Raw genomic sequence first — 16,384 nt, 5'->3', positions numbered from 1 at the left:
CAAATTATCTATTGTTTCTTTTGTTTTTCATGTTTTTTGTGTCGTATCTGAGAATCCATTGTGAAATCAGAGACAATGAAGACTTTCCACTATGCATGATTCTAAGAGTTTTATCATTTTAACACTTACGTTTAGATATTTGATCCATTTTGCATAAGCTTTGGTATCAACTGTGGGCATTGCATGTGCATCCAGCTCTCTCAGAACTATTTGATGAAAAGATGATTCTTCCATTGAATGGTCCATGCCACCTTGTCAGAAATCAGTTGGCCACAGGCCCACAGGCTTATTTCTGGACTGAATTCTGTTTCATTGACCCATGTATCTATCCTGATGTTACCACTCTGTCTTGATCATTGTTGCTTTCAAGTAAGTTTTGAAATTATTGTTAGTCCTTGAGCTTTTTCCTCTTTTGTAAGATTGTTTTAGCTAGCCTAGGTCCACTGTGATTCTATATAAATTTTAGAATCAGCTTGTAATTTCCACAGAGAATTCAACATGGATTCTCACAGAGATTATGTTGAATCTTTAGACCAATTTGAGGAGTATTGCTGTCTTAACAATGTTAAGTCCTCTGAGTCATGAACGTGGTGTGCTTTTCTGCTTATTTAAATCTTCTTTAATTTCTTTTAACAATGTTTTCTAGTTATAAAATATAAATTCTGCATTTCCTTTGTTAAATTTAATCTTAGGTGTTTTATTTATTTTGATGCTATTATAAATGGAATTAAAAAAAATTCATTTTCTGAGTGTTCATTGCAAGTGTGTAGAAATACAGTTCATATTTATGCATTGCTCTTGTATCTTGCAACCTTGCTGGACACATTTATGAGTTCCTGCAGTATTTACTGGATTCCTTAGGTGTTTCTATATATATGCCCATGCCATTTATAAATGTAATTTTACTCCTTCCTTTTCAAAATGGATGCCTTTTATTTATTTTTCTTACAAAATTTCTCTAGGTAGAAACTTCCCTTTTATTCTTATGTTGTTGAGTGTTTGTAATCATAAAAAAGTGTTGGATTTTGCCAAATGTTTTCTCTGCATCTATTGAGATGATCATATTGTATTACATTAGCTGATTTTCAGATGTTAAACCAAACTTGCATTCCTAGAATAAATCACACTTGGTCATGGTATATGATTGTTTTTTATGTTCAGTTTGTTAGTATTTTGTTGAACATTTTTGTGTCCATGTTCATAACAGATATTGGTCTCTAGTTTGTTTTTGTTTTTCTCTTTTGATACTTTTACCTGGTTTGGTGTCCTGGTAATACTGGCCTCATAAAATCAGTTGGGAAGTGTTCTTCCTCTTCTATTTTTTAGAAGAATTTATGATCCCAATTAACATTTTCTTTGATATAGATCATCTAGTTTTTAATTCATGTTTGGAGGAATCCAGGGTAATACTGAGAAAATATTTACTGTCTTGATGATGTATTTTCACAACCCATATATCATTAGGGTCTTCCTTGACAACGGGAAATGGGAATATCTGCCTGATTTCATGGCAGTGAGGGTTCAGAGTCCCCTATCCGAGGGGCTCTGTGAGTTCCTGGTGCATCATCACCTTGTCACATGCCCCAATGTCTCTGTGCACCTATGGGCTCCCCACCCTGTGTGCTTGCTGCTGGGCCTGGGAACACATCAGCTCAGCTGTGTGCCCCTCTCATTATTTGCCCCCCAAACACATCAGGCTCCAGTGTTCTGTGAACTTAGTCTTCTTCCTGATGTTGTTGAACGTGGAGCTGAGGGGGAGGCGTGCACAGCACAGCACAGAGCTTCCTGTCTGTCTGGTCCTGTCCTGCACCCTCTGTTGCTTGCTGGCCAGACTCCTCTGGTGGCCAGTATGTACCCACCCTGCTGTCCAGCAGGAATGTTTCAGCCACTTTGAGGCCCCAGAGACTTTCGCCCTGGGTCTGGCTTCTTGAAGCATTTTCTCAACAAGGGGAGGGACACTGCCTCTTAATTCCTCTCTGCTAAGAAAATTATTCATTTTCCTCATTATTCCATTATTGTTTTAAAGCCTGTATTACATGGGATCTGACTGGAGTCCACAGAGATTATTTGGGAAACGAAATTCAGAAGAGCTTTAATTGCATCTTCTGAGAGGATCATCCCTTCTATGTCCCCTCCACACCTCCAGACTGCAGCCAGTCAGAATCAAGTGCATTTGCTTGTGGGCCTGGAGCCGAGCCCTCGCCCTGCCCGGAAGGGCTTTACAAAGCTGTGATCGCTGCTGACGGGGCAGCTGAGCGGGGTGCAGGCTCTGAGGTTCCCCATCTTAATGATGCTGTTTCCCTCCCGAGGTCTCACCTGTGAGTGCTTGGGCCGTCTCTACAGGCAGCACTCACCCAGCCGGGAAGAAAATTGCCCTGGCCTTTTTCCATGGGACATTTGCTTAATTACGTTGAAAGGCTCAGAGAGAAAAATCAGGGTGAGAATGACTACTTTAGTCCCCACCACCTCTGCGGGGATGGTGGTGTGAGCACAGTGTGGCGGCTGAGTCTGTCAGCAGGCAGACCCCCAGGGTTTGCCGTGTTCTGAAGTCTGATGTGACAGGACATCCATCCAGCTGCTCAAAATGTCTCCTTTTCCCAAAGACTCTTCCCTTCTCGTACTGACGTCACCCAGGATGGACAGATACGTAAACCACAGAAATGCCATTCTCTTTCATGATCAGGCTTCTGATCGTGTTTGCTTTAGGAAAACGTGCCACTCTGTAACATTTCCAGGTTAGGGCCTGTGTTTCCTACTGAGATTCAGTGGGGCTGCGCCTGGAATCCCACCCAATGATAGGACATTTGTTTTCTGTTTGTTTTCAGATGGCTTATGTGGTTTTCTACTAAACTGAACCAGCCTGCTCAGTGAAATAATTTTTGTAGTTTCCTATTGGCCCCTACTTTTATGCAGGAGGATTATTACACATTTAGAAGCTTTTTTTTATGCTTTTATTGATCAGAAACTCACATAAATAATTTATTTCAACAACAAAGACCTCTGTTGGCTCGCCCCTCCACACTCTGAGTGAAAGTTATCTTCTGTTACTCAGAGTAGAAATCATGGTGTCAGGATTTCAACTTTATGGATAACAGTTAAATTTATATCTCAAGTTTCTCTTTAAAAATGAAAAGAATAAAAAAAGAAATGTCTACTTGTCAGGATTGAGAAATATAGAAAATCACATGTACTATTACCAGCCTTAAAAGGTATCTTTTATCTATCTAGATTCTAAGGCATTTCTGAAACGAAGAAAAATGTTCAGAGATCGTGAAAAAAATGCAGGAAGCTGGATGAAGGTCCTGGTCTTAAGCTGAAATCTCAGCAGCCTGAAAACAAGATGGTCCATGGTGCTGGTTGGGCAGGTGACAGGGGTCTAGTGCTGCAGGAGCGGGTGCTTACTTTACCATCCTGCTGACCTGACTATTGCCTCATGCTTTAAAAATGGTCCTGTCCCATTCTCCCCTGAAGAAAAGAAAACCTATAGAAATATTCAGACCATTTTGCTTTTCAATTAGGAGAGAAATTCTAACAAAAAATTTAATCCACTCACTGATTCATCAAACAGTACCTGGACGCCAGGCAGGAGAGCTGATGGTCCTTGCCTTCGAGCAGCTTTGCTGTAGCAGCTGATGAGCTAGGAGGATGCTCCACACATGGGGATGCACAGGAGAAGGGCATTCTGACCCCGAGAGCTCAAGGGAACCTTTGCAGGCAAAGGCCTCCACAGCCAGCATAGGACCTTGCACATGGAGCACCAAATCAACATGTTGCATAAATGGAGAAAAGGGATCAGGTGTGAGCAGAATGAGAAGCTGAAGGCGAGGGCATGCATCAGGTCGTGGAGAGCCTGGTGGGCTGAGCCCAAGAGTTTGACTTTATTTTTTTAAATTCTATTAGAGTTTAGTTGATTTACCATGTTGTGTTAGTTTCTGCTGTACAGCAAAGTGACTCAGTTATACATGTATATATATCCTTTCTTTTCATATTCTTTTCCATTATGGATTATCCCAGGATATTGACTAGAGTTCCCTGTGCTCTACAGTAGGACCTTGTTGTTTATCTCTTCTCTTTATGTAATAGTTGCCTCAGGAGTTTGACTTCAGAGGGAAGATGTCCAATCTTTTGGTGAAGGCTGCGTGACCTCCAAGTTCTGAGACAGTTCTGCTGGCTTTTGCTCGTGGCAGCTTTGACCTGTGCTCTGAATTCTGGATCTGTGGCTGGTGGGGTCATTTAAGAACCTGGCACCCTGGCTGTAGAGAGGAATCTTCACCCGCAGAAGTGTGTGAACATGGATCAACCTTCTCTTCACTGTGAGGCTGTGTCACCTGCCCCCCGAGATCTTCCCTTTAAACTCAGAAGCTCACAGAGGCTCTTTCCAAAGTCCCTTTCTTCCCTGGGAGGAATGCTGGTGCCAGCTGCCAAAGGCTGCTTTTCATTTGTTAGATGTCAAAGGCTCTCTTTATGTAAATGTCTTCCCTGCATATTTCTCAGGACCGTTCAGATTTGCATCTGCAGTGGTTAGAAAAGTTTCTGAAACAGACTTAACTGAAGTGGAAGTAGTAAAGGCCCTGGCCCTGGAGAGAAGTGGTTTTGAGTCAGAAGGCCTAGGTAGTCCCGTCTCTGCTAGTGATAAACTGAGTCATGGTGAGAAGCCCAGACCTCTTTGGGGCTCAGAGTATTATTATAAATATGTGATATGATATGATATCATATTATATTATATGATCTAATCTAATCATAATCTAGTCTAATCTAATATACAGTAAGTCCCCTACATACCAACCTTCAGGTAGTGAACTTTCAAAGATGCGAACGTGCGTTCGCATGTCCAATCACATAAGTTAGTTCACGTGTTTGGCATACATTGTCACGTGCATGCATCCTCTACAAGTGGTTGTGCTTTTGTGTACTTTACTGTACAGGACTGTGTAGAGTACAGTAGTACAGTATCTTTATTTCAAGCCCAGGGTGTCTGGAAGCAAGCGTAAAAGCAGTGGTGATGTAGCTGGTACTGCTAAGAAAAGCCAGCTGTTGTACTGTACTACTGTACTTTTCAAGGTACTGTACTGTAGATTAAAAATGTTTTCTTTATTTTTTGTGTTTGTTTTTTATGTGTTATTTGTGTGAAAAGTATTATAAACCTATTACAGTACAGTACTATATAACCTATTGTGTTAGTTGGGTACCTAGGCTAACTTTGTTGGACTTATGAACAAATTGGACTTATGAATGAGCTCTCGGAATAGAACACATTTTTATGTAGGGGACTTACTGTAATATATAATATAATATAATATAATATAATATAATATAATGAACTACTTGATGTGAAAGTTCTTAATATCAACAACGCCATGTGCGTGGGCGATTAAAGAGGACTGTTTGGAGCTTGAATGTAGCCGACAAGTATCCATCACTCAGCCAGCCCTCCTTATTCTCTCACTGGCTTTTAAAATACACGTGTGTATATTTGTTATTCCATTAGTGCGTTGCCTGCTCCCTTGTTTTAGCGTTTATTAGGTGTATTACACTGAATGTTTGTGGTACCTAAATGTTGTATCCCAGCAATGGTCTAATGCTTCTTACTGGTGCCTTCACTGGCAGATGACGCTGTTTATTTATTTTTATGTAATCGCCGACTTTGCAAATGATGTGGATGTGATCTGTTGTCTGGATATGTGAGAGGGATGAGTGAATATATAAACGAATGACTCCTTGGTTTCTTTGAAAGCTTTTAGACTGTAAAGCACATGAATCAAATAAATCCTTCATGGAATTTAGATCATTGGCATAAATGTGTGTAGATTATAGGCAGAAATGAGAAAGGAAGACTAACATAAATTAGATACTCACATCGTGAATGAATTTGATAATCTGCAAAGATTCTCTTAGTTATTGAAGATGCTGTGCTTTTATAACTTTCTGTCTACATGTCTTGTTGAGTATTCTAGAGAGATCCTCAGGAATTTGCCAACCAATTTCAGAAACATATTCTCTTGAGTTTTTTTTTTTTTTTAAAGAACTATGTAATTCAGATTCTCTAGAGTAAAGCTGAATTTTAAACATTAATATGTATATATTCTTATAGTGAGAATTTGTTAGACAATTATTGGAATTTAGCATGCATTTTTTAAAATGCATTAGGAAAATACGCCTGGAGGGCTGCCATTCCTGCGAATGTGAAGTGGATCGTAGTGTGTGTGAAAGAGCAAAGTCATTTCTGCTTACTCAGTGTTGCCTCTCACCCTTGTATTTTTATGTAGCAAATGTGGCAAATGTGTGTCCTGATTTTTAAAATTTATTTTATTGAAGTCTAGGTGATTTACAATGTTGTGTTAATTTCTGCTGTACAGCACAGTGATTCAGTTATACATATATATATATATATATATATATATATATATATATATATACTTTTCATATTCTTTTCCATTATGGTTTATCACAGGATATTGAATATAGTTCCCTGTGCTCTACAGTAGGACCTTGTTGTTTATCCATTCTGTATATAATAGTTTGCATCTGCTAATCCCAAACTCCCACTCCATCCAACAACCCCCACTTGGCAACCACAAGTCTGTTCTCTATGTCTGTGAGTCTGTTTCTGTTTCATAGATAGGTTCATTTGTGTCGTATTTTAGATTCCACATATAAGCAATATTATATGATATTTGTCTTTCTCTGTCTGACTTACTTCACTCAGTATGATAACCTCTAAGTCCATCTGTGTTCTGATTTTTCATTTGCTTTGTCTAACTCCCCCAGATAAATCGTGAGCATCTTCACACCAAAGAAAGAGCTCCTTCATTTTGGCCACGTCCTGGGCAGAACCTTGGTTTCACTGTATATTTATTCACCTGCTTCCTCAGTGCCACCTGTGCTGACCCGGGCAAGGCTCGGCCTCAGAGAGTCCTGAGAGCGAACTCAGGAGACCTGTGCCCCAGCTGCTTTCGCCGATGTTCTGTCCTCAGCAACCTCTCAGCCCTGAGTGGCCTGGAAACCGTTAGCTCGAAATAGCAGGAGGCCGTTGGAGTCACACACAGGTCTCGGGGGATCTGAAAGCAGGGCAGGAGGCTGGGACACAGAACCGGGACGAGGATCTCTGGGTGCTCACAAGGCTGATCCATGTCCCTGAAGCGCGGCCATGCTGCCTTTGGCCTCTTGTTCACCATGTAGATTCACCGGAAAAGTGCTTTGCCCATAAACGTGTTAGTCAATCTCACATATGGAAAACTTCGTTAAATGCAACCATTTCCCCAGCAATGCTTTGTAAATGAAGGTGCTTGTAAGGCTCTGGGCATGCCTTTTTTCATCCATTCATTCATTCATTCGACTAATATTTATTAGTTCTAGGTGCTTGGGGTACATACAACAGTGAAGAAAACCAATGAAAAATTGCTAACATCGTGATATATTTGTGTATTTGCTTTCATTCAATAGATCTTTACAGAGATGCGGGGCATCTGGAGCATGCAGTAGAATAAACACACATGGTTTTGGGAAGCCCCATGCATTCTTGGAGGTCACTGTTTGAGGTTGTGTATGGTATGAACGTAACCTCGGGTGTGGTCGCTCAGACCCCAGCAGACCTACCGCCCACATCTCTGCAATGTCAGGCCGAGGGGCCCCTGTAGTCACAGGGCCCGCAGGGTTAAGTACAATTGGGAGAATTGTTTTCCGTGATAAACAAATGCCTGGCTTCATCCTGTAAGCAGCCCCTATTCCCTTCCATCCTTCCCAGCCACGCTGTCATCCCCTGAACCTGGGATGTTCTCAGGGTCCGTCTCCAGCCCAGCTCTGACTTCTTAACTCAGCACTTCGCTTTCACACTTTCACCCTGCCTCTTGTATGGATTAGGAGTTGATTCTAGAATTTGCTAATTTTTTGAAAAGACAAATCAGTCTCTGTGTCAATGAATTACAGCAAACTGCATGAGTTATAATTACTTCCTGAATATTCTATTTTTGAGAACACAAAATTTTCCAACAATTTGGAATAGTTACTTTCTTTTGTTGCCTTCCTGTGAAAATGGACTTAGAGTTTATCCATCTTAGGGCTATATAATAGTAACCTTATTTTTTAAATTCAACTCTCAGGTTTGGTGATGATTATACAGTCAAGGTTTGGCTCTGCAATGAAGCAAATCAACACAGTGCTGTTTCCGACTGCTTGAAGCTCTCTTTTCCAGGAATCCAGTTTAAGGTATTGCTAATATTGTACATTACTTCTTTGTTTTGAGCTAAAAACATCTTATAAGTGTACTTGTCTTTTCCCCTGTTTTAATTCTTTGCTGTCAAAAGATATCTCTTATTGTTCTGACCTCATTGCAAAGTACAGGCCACACCTCTCCACCCAAAATATCAGGGGTGGTGGATGTCACCTGACCTTGCTATAGGACGACAAGCCTGCTTTTCCCCTTGTTGGGTCACCCAGAGCAGATGGTGGTTACTCATCCCCCCTTTTCTGTGGGAACAACTTCATTACACAGTTTGTTTTGTTGAGGATGGAAGATACAAAAGTTAATTTCTCCCATGCATTTGCTGTGGGGTTTGTAGGCTCAGGGATTTCAACATTAATTCACAGGAAGGGCCCTGGGCTTGAGATCACAACCCTCTACACACTTGATGCAAAGTGTGGTCCCTGAGCCAGCAGGTCTTCATCACCTGGGAGCAGGTGAGAGCTGCAGTATCTCAGTCCCCAGCATAGTGACCCCAAATCTGAACTTTACCAAGGGGACCAGGCGATCCTTGTACACACAGACGTCTGAGAAGCGCCATCTGCAGTTCTCTTGGATGACCCCATGATTCCAGTTTGTCATAACTTCTAATAGGTTGTAGTCCTCAAAGGAGCTATGCATTGCGTGTCTATTTCATCCACGACCATTTGGTAAAATCCTACCCGGCGAGAAGCATGCCGTCCAAGTCACAGGGGTTCAAGGACCACTCTAAACTACCCCGTGAACCCATTGTTGGGATCTCCATGTGCACCCGTGGAAATGAGGCTCAGAACAGTTAAACATCTCACCAGGAGTTGCTCAGCTAAAGGTGGGGATGGCCGGGTGCTCCGGTGTGAGGTTCAGGTGTCTCTGTGCATCTCTGTGATGTCACATATACCTCCTTCTTCTCAGCTGTCGACAGGTGTCTTCTTCCCCCTAGAGAGGGCTTCCCAGGCTTGTGGCAAGGCGGGGGGGGGGGGGGCGGTGGTGCAGAAAGGGGCAGAGCAGTCACCCCACCCAGGGGGACACCTCTTATCAAATATGCCTTGTGGTGAATCGTAACCCATGACTATTCTCTGGAGACTCACAAAACTGACCCCCGCACCTAGTTAGTATTTAAAGGTGTGGTTTGCAAAAAGATAATTTATTTGGCAATTAAATATAGTGTGGTCAATTTTGCTTAATGATTCCTAATCCTGTGATCCAATCTTTTTTTTTTTTTTTTTGCTTTTAGGGGTAGCGCCTTAATTTATTGGAATACCATGTGCCAAAAAGATGGGCGTGCTTAGTCTATTCAGAGTTCTGGAGGACAATAAAAACTTCCTGAGTATCAAATATTACTCCATCAAGCAAACCCCTCTGGAGCAGGTATGGTACCTCAAAGGCGTCACCACGTTGTTTTTCTTGAGGCCTACTCCAGCCAACTTAAAAACGAGCCAGATTATACTTCTTGAGATCACCATATCTTTTATTACTCACCATTTGAGTTTGCAAAATTCTGATAAAGATGGTGAGTGTGAGGAGCCCCATTTATTGTGTGCTCTCCACTCAAGGTAAATAGTCACCATTCAGGGCTTCCAACTGCTCATAATTTCATTGGTCGCTCAGTTAGCAGATCAGGCCCCATCAGCCTTCCCATCCCCACTTACCCACCCCCCCCCCACAGTAATTAAAGGGGCTCCACTGTAAGTGAGCTGACTTTGGGAAGAAAAATGCTTGGTTCCCTGAGTCCCAGAAGGTGAAATTAGATCACAGGTCAATCTAAAGCCGTGCTTAAGGCATCGAGAATTTCCTGATGATTTATTAATTTTCCAGAAATGTTCATCATTCCTGGAGTTGGGTCCTCAGAAGACCCACCTGTTGAGGGTGATTTAGGAAGGGGTGCTATGAATGAATGGTTATGAGTCTTAGGAAAAGTTGGGCAGGGCTTGGAGATGTTCCTTGTAATAGTTGAGAACAAAGGGTTGAGTGTTCCTCGAAGTTAATTATTTTCATCATTTCTTTCAGATACTTGTTAATTTTGTGACTGAGCAGCAACAAACTGCACCACCTTCTGGTCCGTCCGCCAGTCGTGAGCACCCACAGAACCTGACTGTCTAAGCACTGAAGAAGACGTTGTTCAGAGAAATAAAACCTCGTCCTTTATTATAATTAAGATTCAAAGATCAAAGGAGCGAGTGGGCCGCAAAGGAGCTGGAAGACACAGGGCAGGCAGTCCAGTCTCATTATCTCCTTCATTTTCTGTTTTGAAACTCTTTGTTAATTAAGAATGATCACACTGAAAGGTCAGTCTTTTCTGTAGACTTTTGGGCAGTTCCTTTGATTCAGTTACTGTCTTTGCCAAGTCGAGGTGGGCCGGGTTCCTGGGACACGGGAAGGAATTGACGTTCCTTCTGGAGCTGGAAAGGCTGTCAGAGTTTGTCCAGGTCAAACATTCCATTTTAATTTTAAGGAAACTGAGGCCCCCAAGGCTAAAGACTTTCCTAACTTATTTGTATAGGGAATGGTATGCAGAATTGTTTTCTATTTTTGTTGTCCTTTTACTAGATTATGCTTACATGTGTCTAAATATCAATTCAGTGATTTAAATGTGCCGTTTCTCTAACCCCGGATGAAATTATATGTTATGAGATGAAAGCATACCATTTTTTCTTACAAAAGATGCTTTTAAAAAAATAGGCATTAAAGAGCTCTTTAGTCAATGCTTTAGCAAAATTAAATAAATTGAACTGGGTACACTGTATCATTTACAAAAAGTGTGACCAGAATTTCACAGATTATAAATTTAGGGGACTATAGAAAGAAATATAATATAGATGTATTTTCTTTTTATTAATTTGGATTAATAATTACTGTTCTTAAAGTCATTCTAAGTCAGTGGTTTTCAAAGTGTGTTGGTCCCCATAATAGCTGCATTTGCATCTCTTGGGAGCTTGGCAGAAATGAAGGTTCTCAGGCCGCACCCCGGAATCTAAAACTCTAGGGTGGGAGCCCCGCAGTCTTGGTTTAAACAAGTCTCCCTGGTTTCTGAAGCACATTCCAGTTTGAATACCAATGGTCTAAGGAAATATGTAGGTACCTTCTAATTATACAAGCAAAACTAGCACCATATGTAGTAAACATTAATTTTCAAACAATTTTTGTATTTCTAAAACTCTGTCATTCTCAGAATTATTGTCCTAAGAGTATTTTCAGATATAACGTGCTCAGATGTGGCTCTAAAAGGCTTTGTAAACCCGGCCGTTTGCATTTTATAGTTAGTAAAACACATCAAATCACCGTGTCTGTTCCTCAAAATGGTTTCCAGTCAGACACTTCTGAGTTGAAATATTTCTCAACCTTCTTTGAGTAACATTCTTCTAAAACCCCAATGGAAGACTGCACTGATTTTATTTTAAAACTTAACCTTATCCAATTAAGTTTTTGAGTGACAGTAACTTGTGATCAAAACAAAACACTTTCTTGTGGTATTTCTTTGCTGAAGCAAGATTTCCTTAAAATATATCTTTCCTGAACATAATTCTATACTAGAGATATTTTTAAATGTTAAGGTTTAAGCCAATCATGGATCGTTTTGATTGAATGATTTTGATTCACATATATCACATGAATTATGCTTTCTAAAAGAAGTTACAATTTAGGGTTTTATGATTTTTCTCCCAATTCTACCATTGTCTCATTGTCAAAATGGAAGATGCAATCTTTTGTTGTTGTTGTTGAATCAATAGATAAAATTTGTGAAACACAAACATGTTTATACTGCCATGAATAAATGAAGTGTGCTTTAATGTAATTGTGTTTCTGCCAGTATATTTCCTTGCATCTTTAGGGATCTAATTTAATTTTGGTAAGGAGGAAATGAAACTACTAGGATCTTTTAAAGCTTAAAGGTTAAAATTTAATTGTGTTTTACTCTGCTATGTTCTGCTCTTAGGGATTCTTTTCTAGGCTTTGAGTTGCTGATCTCTTGAAGTTCACGCTTCAAGGTATGCCTTTGAACAATAAACAGGAAGAAAAAGAGAAACCCAACGTGCTAAAACGCCATATCCCAGAATACAGGACACAAAAGGTCAAATCTTATGTTAATGTTGAAAATGTCATTGCATTTATAAGTCATGCAGATATGTTATGCCTTTGGAGTTAAACATTTGTCTTAAGACCTTTGGGCTTAAGGTCACCCAACTGAGACTTTTAAACAAACTACCGTCTTTTGAAAGCATTCTGAGTGGAGTACTTTGTAAGGCAGAGACAACCTTGATGATTCCACTTCCACTGATCTGGCTTTTATTATATAGTTTATCTTTGCCCAGATGTTTAAACAGATGATGTAGTAAAGCCTTCATGCAAAGTCCAGAGTGTAAAACTCAAACAAGAAGTATATTTTTGGAATTGTAAAGAGTAAGGCCTTAAACTTAATACTTAGCTTCGTTTAGTGGATATTGAATTAAAAAACGGCTCAACATTATCCCTCCAAAACATCTTACAGAATACTTGCACCACACACCCCCTCCCCTCAATATTTAGTGTTCGTAAGTAGGATGTGCATACTTCAGCTTAATCACAGATTCTTCTACCCAAATGGGGAATATAGACATTTAAAATTTCCAAATGGGTGTGACCGTGTTCTCTCCTTTGGCTATTGCTTGGGTGTTGCATTATCCAGCTTAGTGTTGGTTTGGAGCTGGTATGTTTACAGTATGTTTCAACTCAGTTTCACACCCTTGAATAGTCCAAGCCCTTTCAGTCACACACGTGTGCGTGCACACGATCGTTCTTTCAATTAATATTATCGAGCCCATTCTGTGTACATAAATGGATGGTGGGTGCAATAAACAAGAGGTGAGGGATTCACAGTGCAAAGACCCAGCCTCTGTCCTTGAGAAGCAGGCAGTCCAGTGGGGACAGCAGGTGAGGTCTGTGAACCCTGAGCACACCCTGCTCTCCAACCAAAGTGGTGGGTACTGACCTCGTGGAGTCCCCACCATCTGGATGGGCCCGCACAAATGGGGAACAGGAAGAAGGATATTGGAAGGTAAGAGAATTTCAGAGCAAATCAACACTACTCAGTGAGCAGTGGCTATTTGCCTACGACTCTGGAGGGAGTTGATGTAATGGCTCCGTAGCACGGAGAACCCAGCTCTGCCACCTTTAGAATTTCCCTTATGTTCCAATGTAGCTGCTGGAGCTCTAGCTATCACAATGTAGTCAACGCAGACAAGAAAGAATACATTGGATTAGGGGGAAAAGCACACCATTTAAAGAGGTCTCCTGGCTTATATGACATTGGGCAGAAATAGTCACATGGCCGTATCTTAGCTGCAAATGTTTGGGCAGTACAGTTTTAGCTGTGGACCTTAAATGAAATGTAGCTTCTGATTCTATGCAAGAAGAAAAAAAAACACATACTGGATAGGCAGCCAGCAGTTTCTACTACAGGAGCACACAACAAGTTTTGTGGTCGTTTCATGTGAGAACAGAATGAAATCAATTTTGGTCACATTGAGTGAACTAAGTAATGTCAAATTATGTGACTATTTTTGGGCAACCCAAGTTCTAAGAGTATTACTATTTTCAGGATTAGAGTAGTGTATTAACATCTGTAGATCAGATGCCATTTGTATTTATAAGCATTATCAAATTGAAGCAATAGATAAAATAATTTTATGGATATTTTCCATTTGGGGTAAATAAATGACACTGTCATTTTCTCGCTGTGAAAACTCCTACTGAGAGCTTTAATGGATAAATTTTTCTTGCTAGAAAGGGTTTCAAATTGCTGAAAGAAGTCAGAAGCATTTTTCTTAATTACTTGCTATTTCTTGTCATTGCATGGAAGACATTTCACTATTTTTATCAGTAAATTTATCACATTTTTCTTTACATTCAAGTGTTTTAAGGAAAAATGAAGTCTACTGCATTAAATGCACGTCTCAAACATAGCAAAATGTACTGGTTAAAAAACACGTCTAGAGAGAGGAGCTTCAAGATGACGGAAGAGTAAGACGCGGAGATCACCTTCCTGCCCACAAATACATCAGAAATACATCTACATGTGAAACAACTCCTTCAGAACACCTACTGAATGCTGGCAGAAGACCTCAGACCTCCTAAAAGGCAAGAAACTCCCCACATACCTGGGTAGGGCAAAAGGAAAAAGAAAAAACAGAGACAAAAGAATAAGGATGGGACCTGCACCTCTGGGAGGGAGCTGTGAAGGAGGAAAGGTTTCCACACACCAGAAAGCCCCTTCGCGGGTGGAGACTGGGAGGCAGAAGAGGGAAGCTTCGGAGCCACGGAGGGGAGCACAGCCACAGGGGTGCGGAGGGCAGAGCGGAGAGATTCCCGCACAGAGGGTTGGTGCCGACCAGCACTCACCAGGCCGAGAGGCCTGTCTGCTCACCCACCGTGGCGGGCGGGGCTGGGAGCTGAGGCTCGGGCTTCGGAGGTCAGATCCCAGGGAGAAGACTGGGGTTGGCGGTGTGAAAACAGCCTGAAGGGGTTACTGCGTCACAGCTAGCCAGGAGGGAGACCAGGAAAAGGTCTGCAGCTGCTGAAGAGGCAAGAGACTTTTTCTTGCCTCTGTTTCCTGGTGCGCGAGGAGAGGGGATTCAGAGCGCCGCCTAAACGAGCTCCAGAGACGGGCGCGAGCCGTGGGTATCAGCGCGGACCCCAGAGACGGGCATGAGATGCAAAGGCTGCTACTGCCACCACCAAGAAGCCTGTGTGTGAGCAGAGGTCACTATCCACACCTCTCCTCCCGGAAGCCCATGCAGCCGCCACTGCCAGGGTCCCGTGATGCAGGGACAAATTCCCTGGGAGAACGCACGGCGCGCCTCTGGCTGCTGCAACGTCATGCCGGTCTCTGCCGCCAAAGGCTCGCGCCGCCTCTGTACCCCTCCCTCCCCCCGGCCTGAGTGAGCCAGAGCCTCTGAATCAGCTGCTCCTTTAACCCTGTCCTGTCTGAGCAAAGAACAGATGAACTCAGGCGACCTACATGAAAAGGTGGGGCCAAATCCAAAGCTGAACCCCAGGAGCTGTGCCAACAAAGAAGAGAAAGGGAAATCTCTCCCAGCAGCCTCAGGAGCAGTGGATTAAATCTCCACAATCAACTTGATGTACCTGCATCTGTGGAATACCTGAATAGACAATGAATCATTCCAAATTGAGGAGGTGGACTTTGGGAGCAACAATATATATATATTTTTTTCCTTTTTTCACTTTTTGTGAGTGTGTGTGTGTATGCTTCTGTGTGTGATATTGTCTGTATTGCTTTGCTTTTACCATATGCCCTAGGGTTCTGTCGTCCTTTTTTTTTATTACTTAAAATTATTTTATTCCTTAATAATTATTTTTAATTTTAATAACTATTTTATTTTATTTTACTTTATTTCATTTTATCTTCTTCTTTCTTTCTTTCTCTTTTTTTTCCTCTTTTATTCTGAGCCATGTGGAGGACAGGCTCTTGATGCTCCATCCAGGCTTCAGGGCTGTGCCACTGAGGTGGGAGAGCCAAGTTCAGGACACTAGTCCAAAAGAGACCTCCCAGCTCCACGTAATACCAAACGGCGAAAATCTCCCAGAGATCTCCATCTCAATGGCAAAACCCAGCTCCATTCAACGACCAGCAAGCTACAGTGCTGGACACCCTATGCCAAACAACTAGCAAGACAGGAACACAACCCCATCCATGAGCAGAGAGGCTGCCTAAAATCATAGTAAGGCCACAGACACCCCAAAACACACCAACAGATGTGGACCTGCCCACCAGAAAGACAAGATCCAGCCTCATCCACCAGAACACAGGCACTAGTCCCCTCCACCAGGAAGCCTACACAACCCACTGAAAAAACCTTAGCCACTGGGGATAACATCAAAAACAATGGAAACCACGAACCTGCAACCTGTGAAAAGGAGACCCCAAGGACAGTAAGTTAAGGAAAATGAGAAGACAGAGAAACACACAGCAGATGAATGAGCAAGGTAAAAACCCACCAGACCTAACAAATGAAGAGGAAATAGGCAGTCTACCTGAAAAAGAATTCAGAATAATGATAGTAAACATGATCCAAAATCTTGGAAACAGAATGGAAAAAAATACAAGAAACGTTTAACAAAGACCTAGAAGAACTAAAGAGCAAACAAACAGAAATGAACAAAACAATAAAT

At 41.7% G+C, this 16,384-nt stretch overlaps 1 protein-coding gene across 1 annotated transcript in view; it reads left to right on the top strand.

Annotated features, from left to right (window-relative positions):
- Positions 1 to 10,318, top strand: part of ABCA13 (ATP binding cassette subfamily A member 13) — a 326,117-nt gene extending 315,799 nt beyond the window's left edge. Inside the window, 4 exon segments of the mRNA XM_059932550.1 lie at positions 8,100 to 8,205; positions 9,453 to 9,504; positions 9,507 to 9,586; positions 10,226 to 10,318. Coding sequence (XP_059788533.1) covers positions 8,100 to 8,205; positions 9,453 to 9,504; positions 9,507 to 9,586; positions 10,226 to 10,318 — 331 coding nt within the window.
- The last annotated feature ends 6,066 nt before the right edge of the window (positions 10,319 to 16,384 follow it).

Source organism: Balaenoptera ricei, chromosome 9 (genome assembly GCF_028023285.1).
Source record: "Balaenoptera ricei isolate mBalRic1 chromosome 9, mBalRic1.hap2, whole genome shotgun sequence".
Lineage (NCBI taxonomy): Eukaryota > Metazoa > Chordata > Mammalia > Artiodactyla > Balaenopteridae > Balaenoptera > Balaenoptera ricei.
This window is presented reverse-complemented; position numbering and strand designations above follow the sequence as displayed.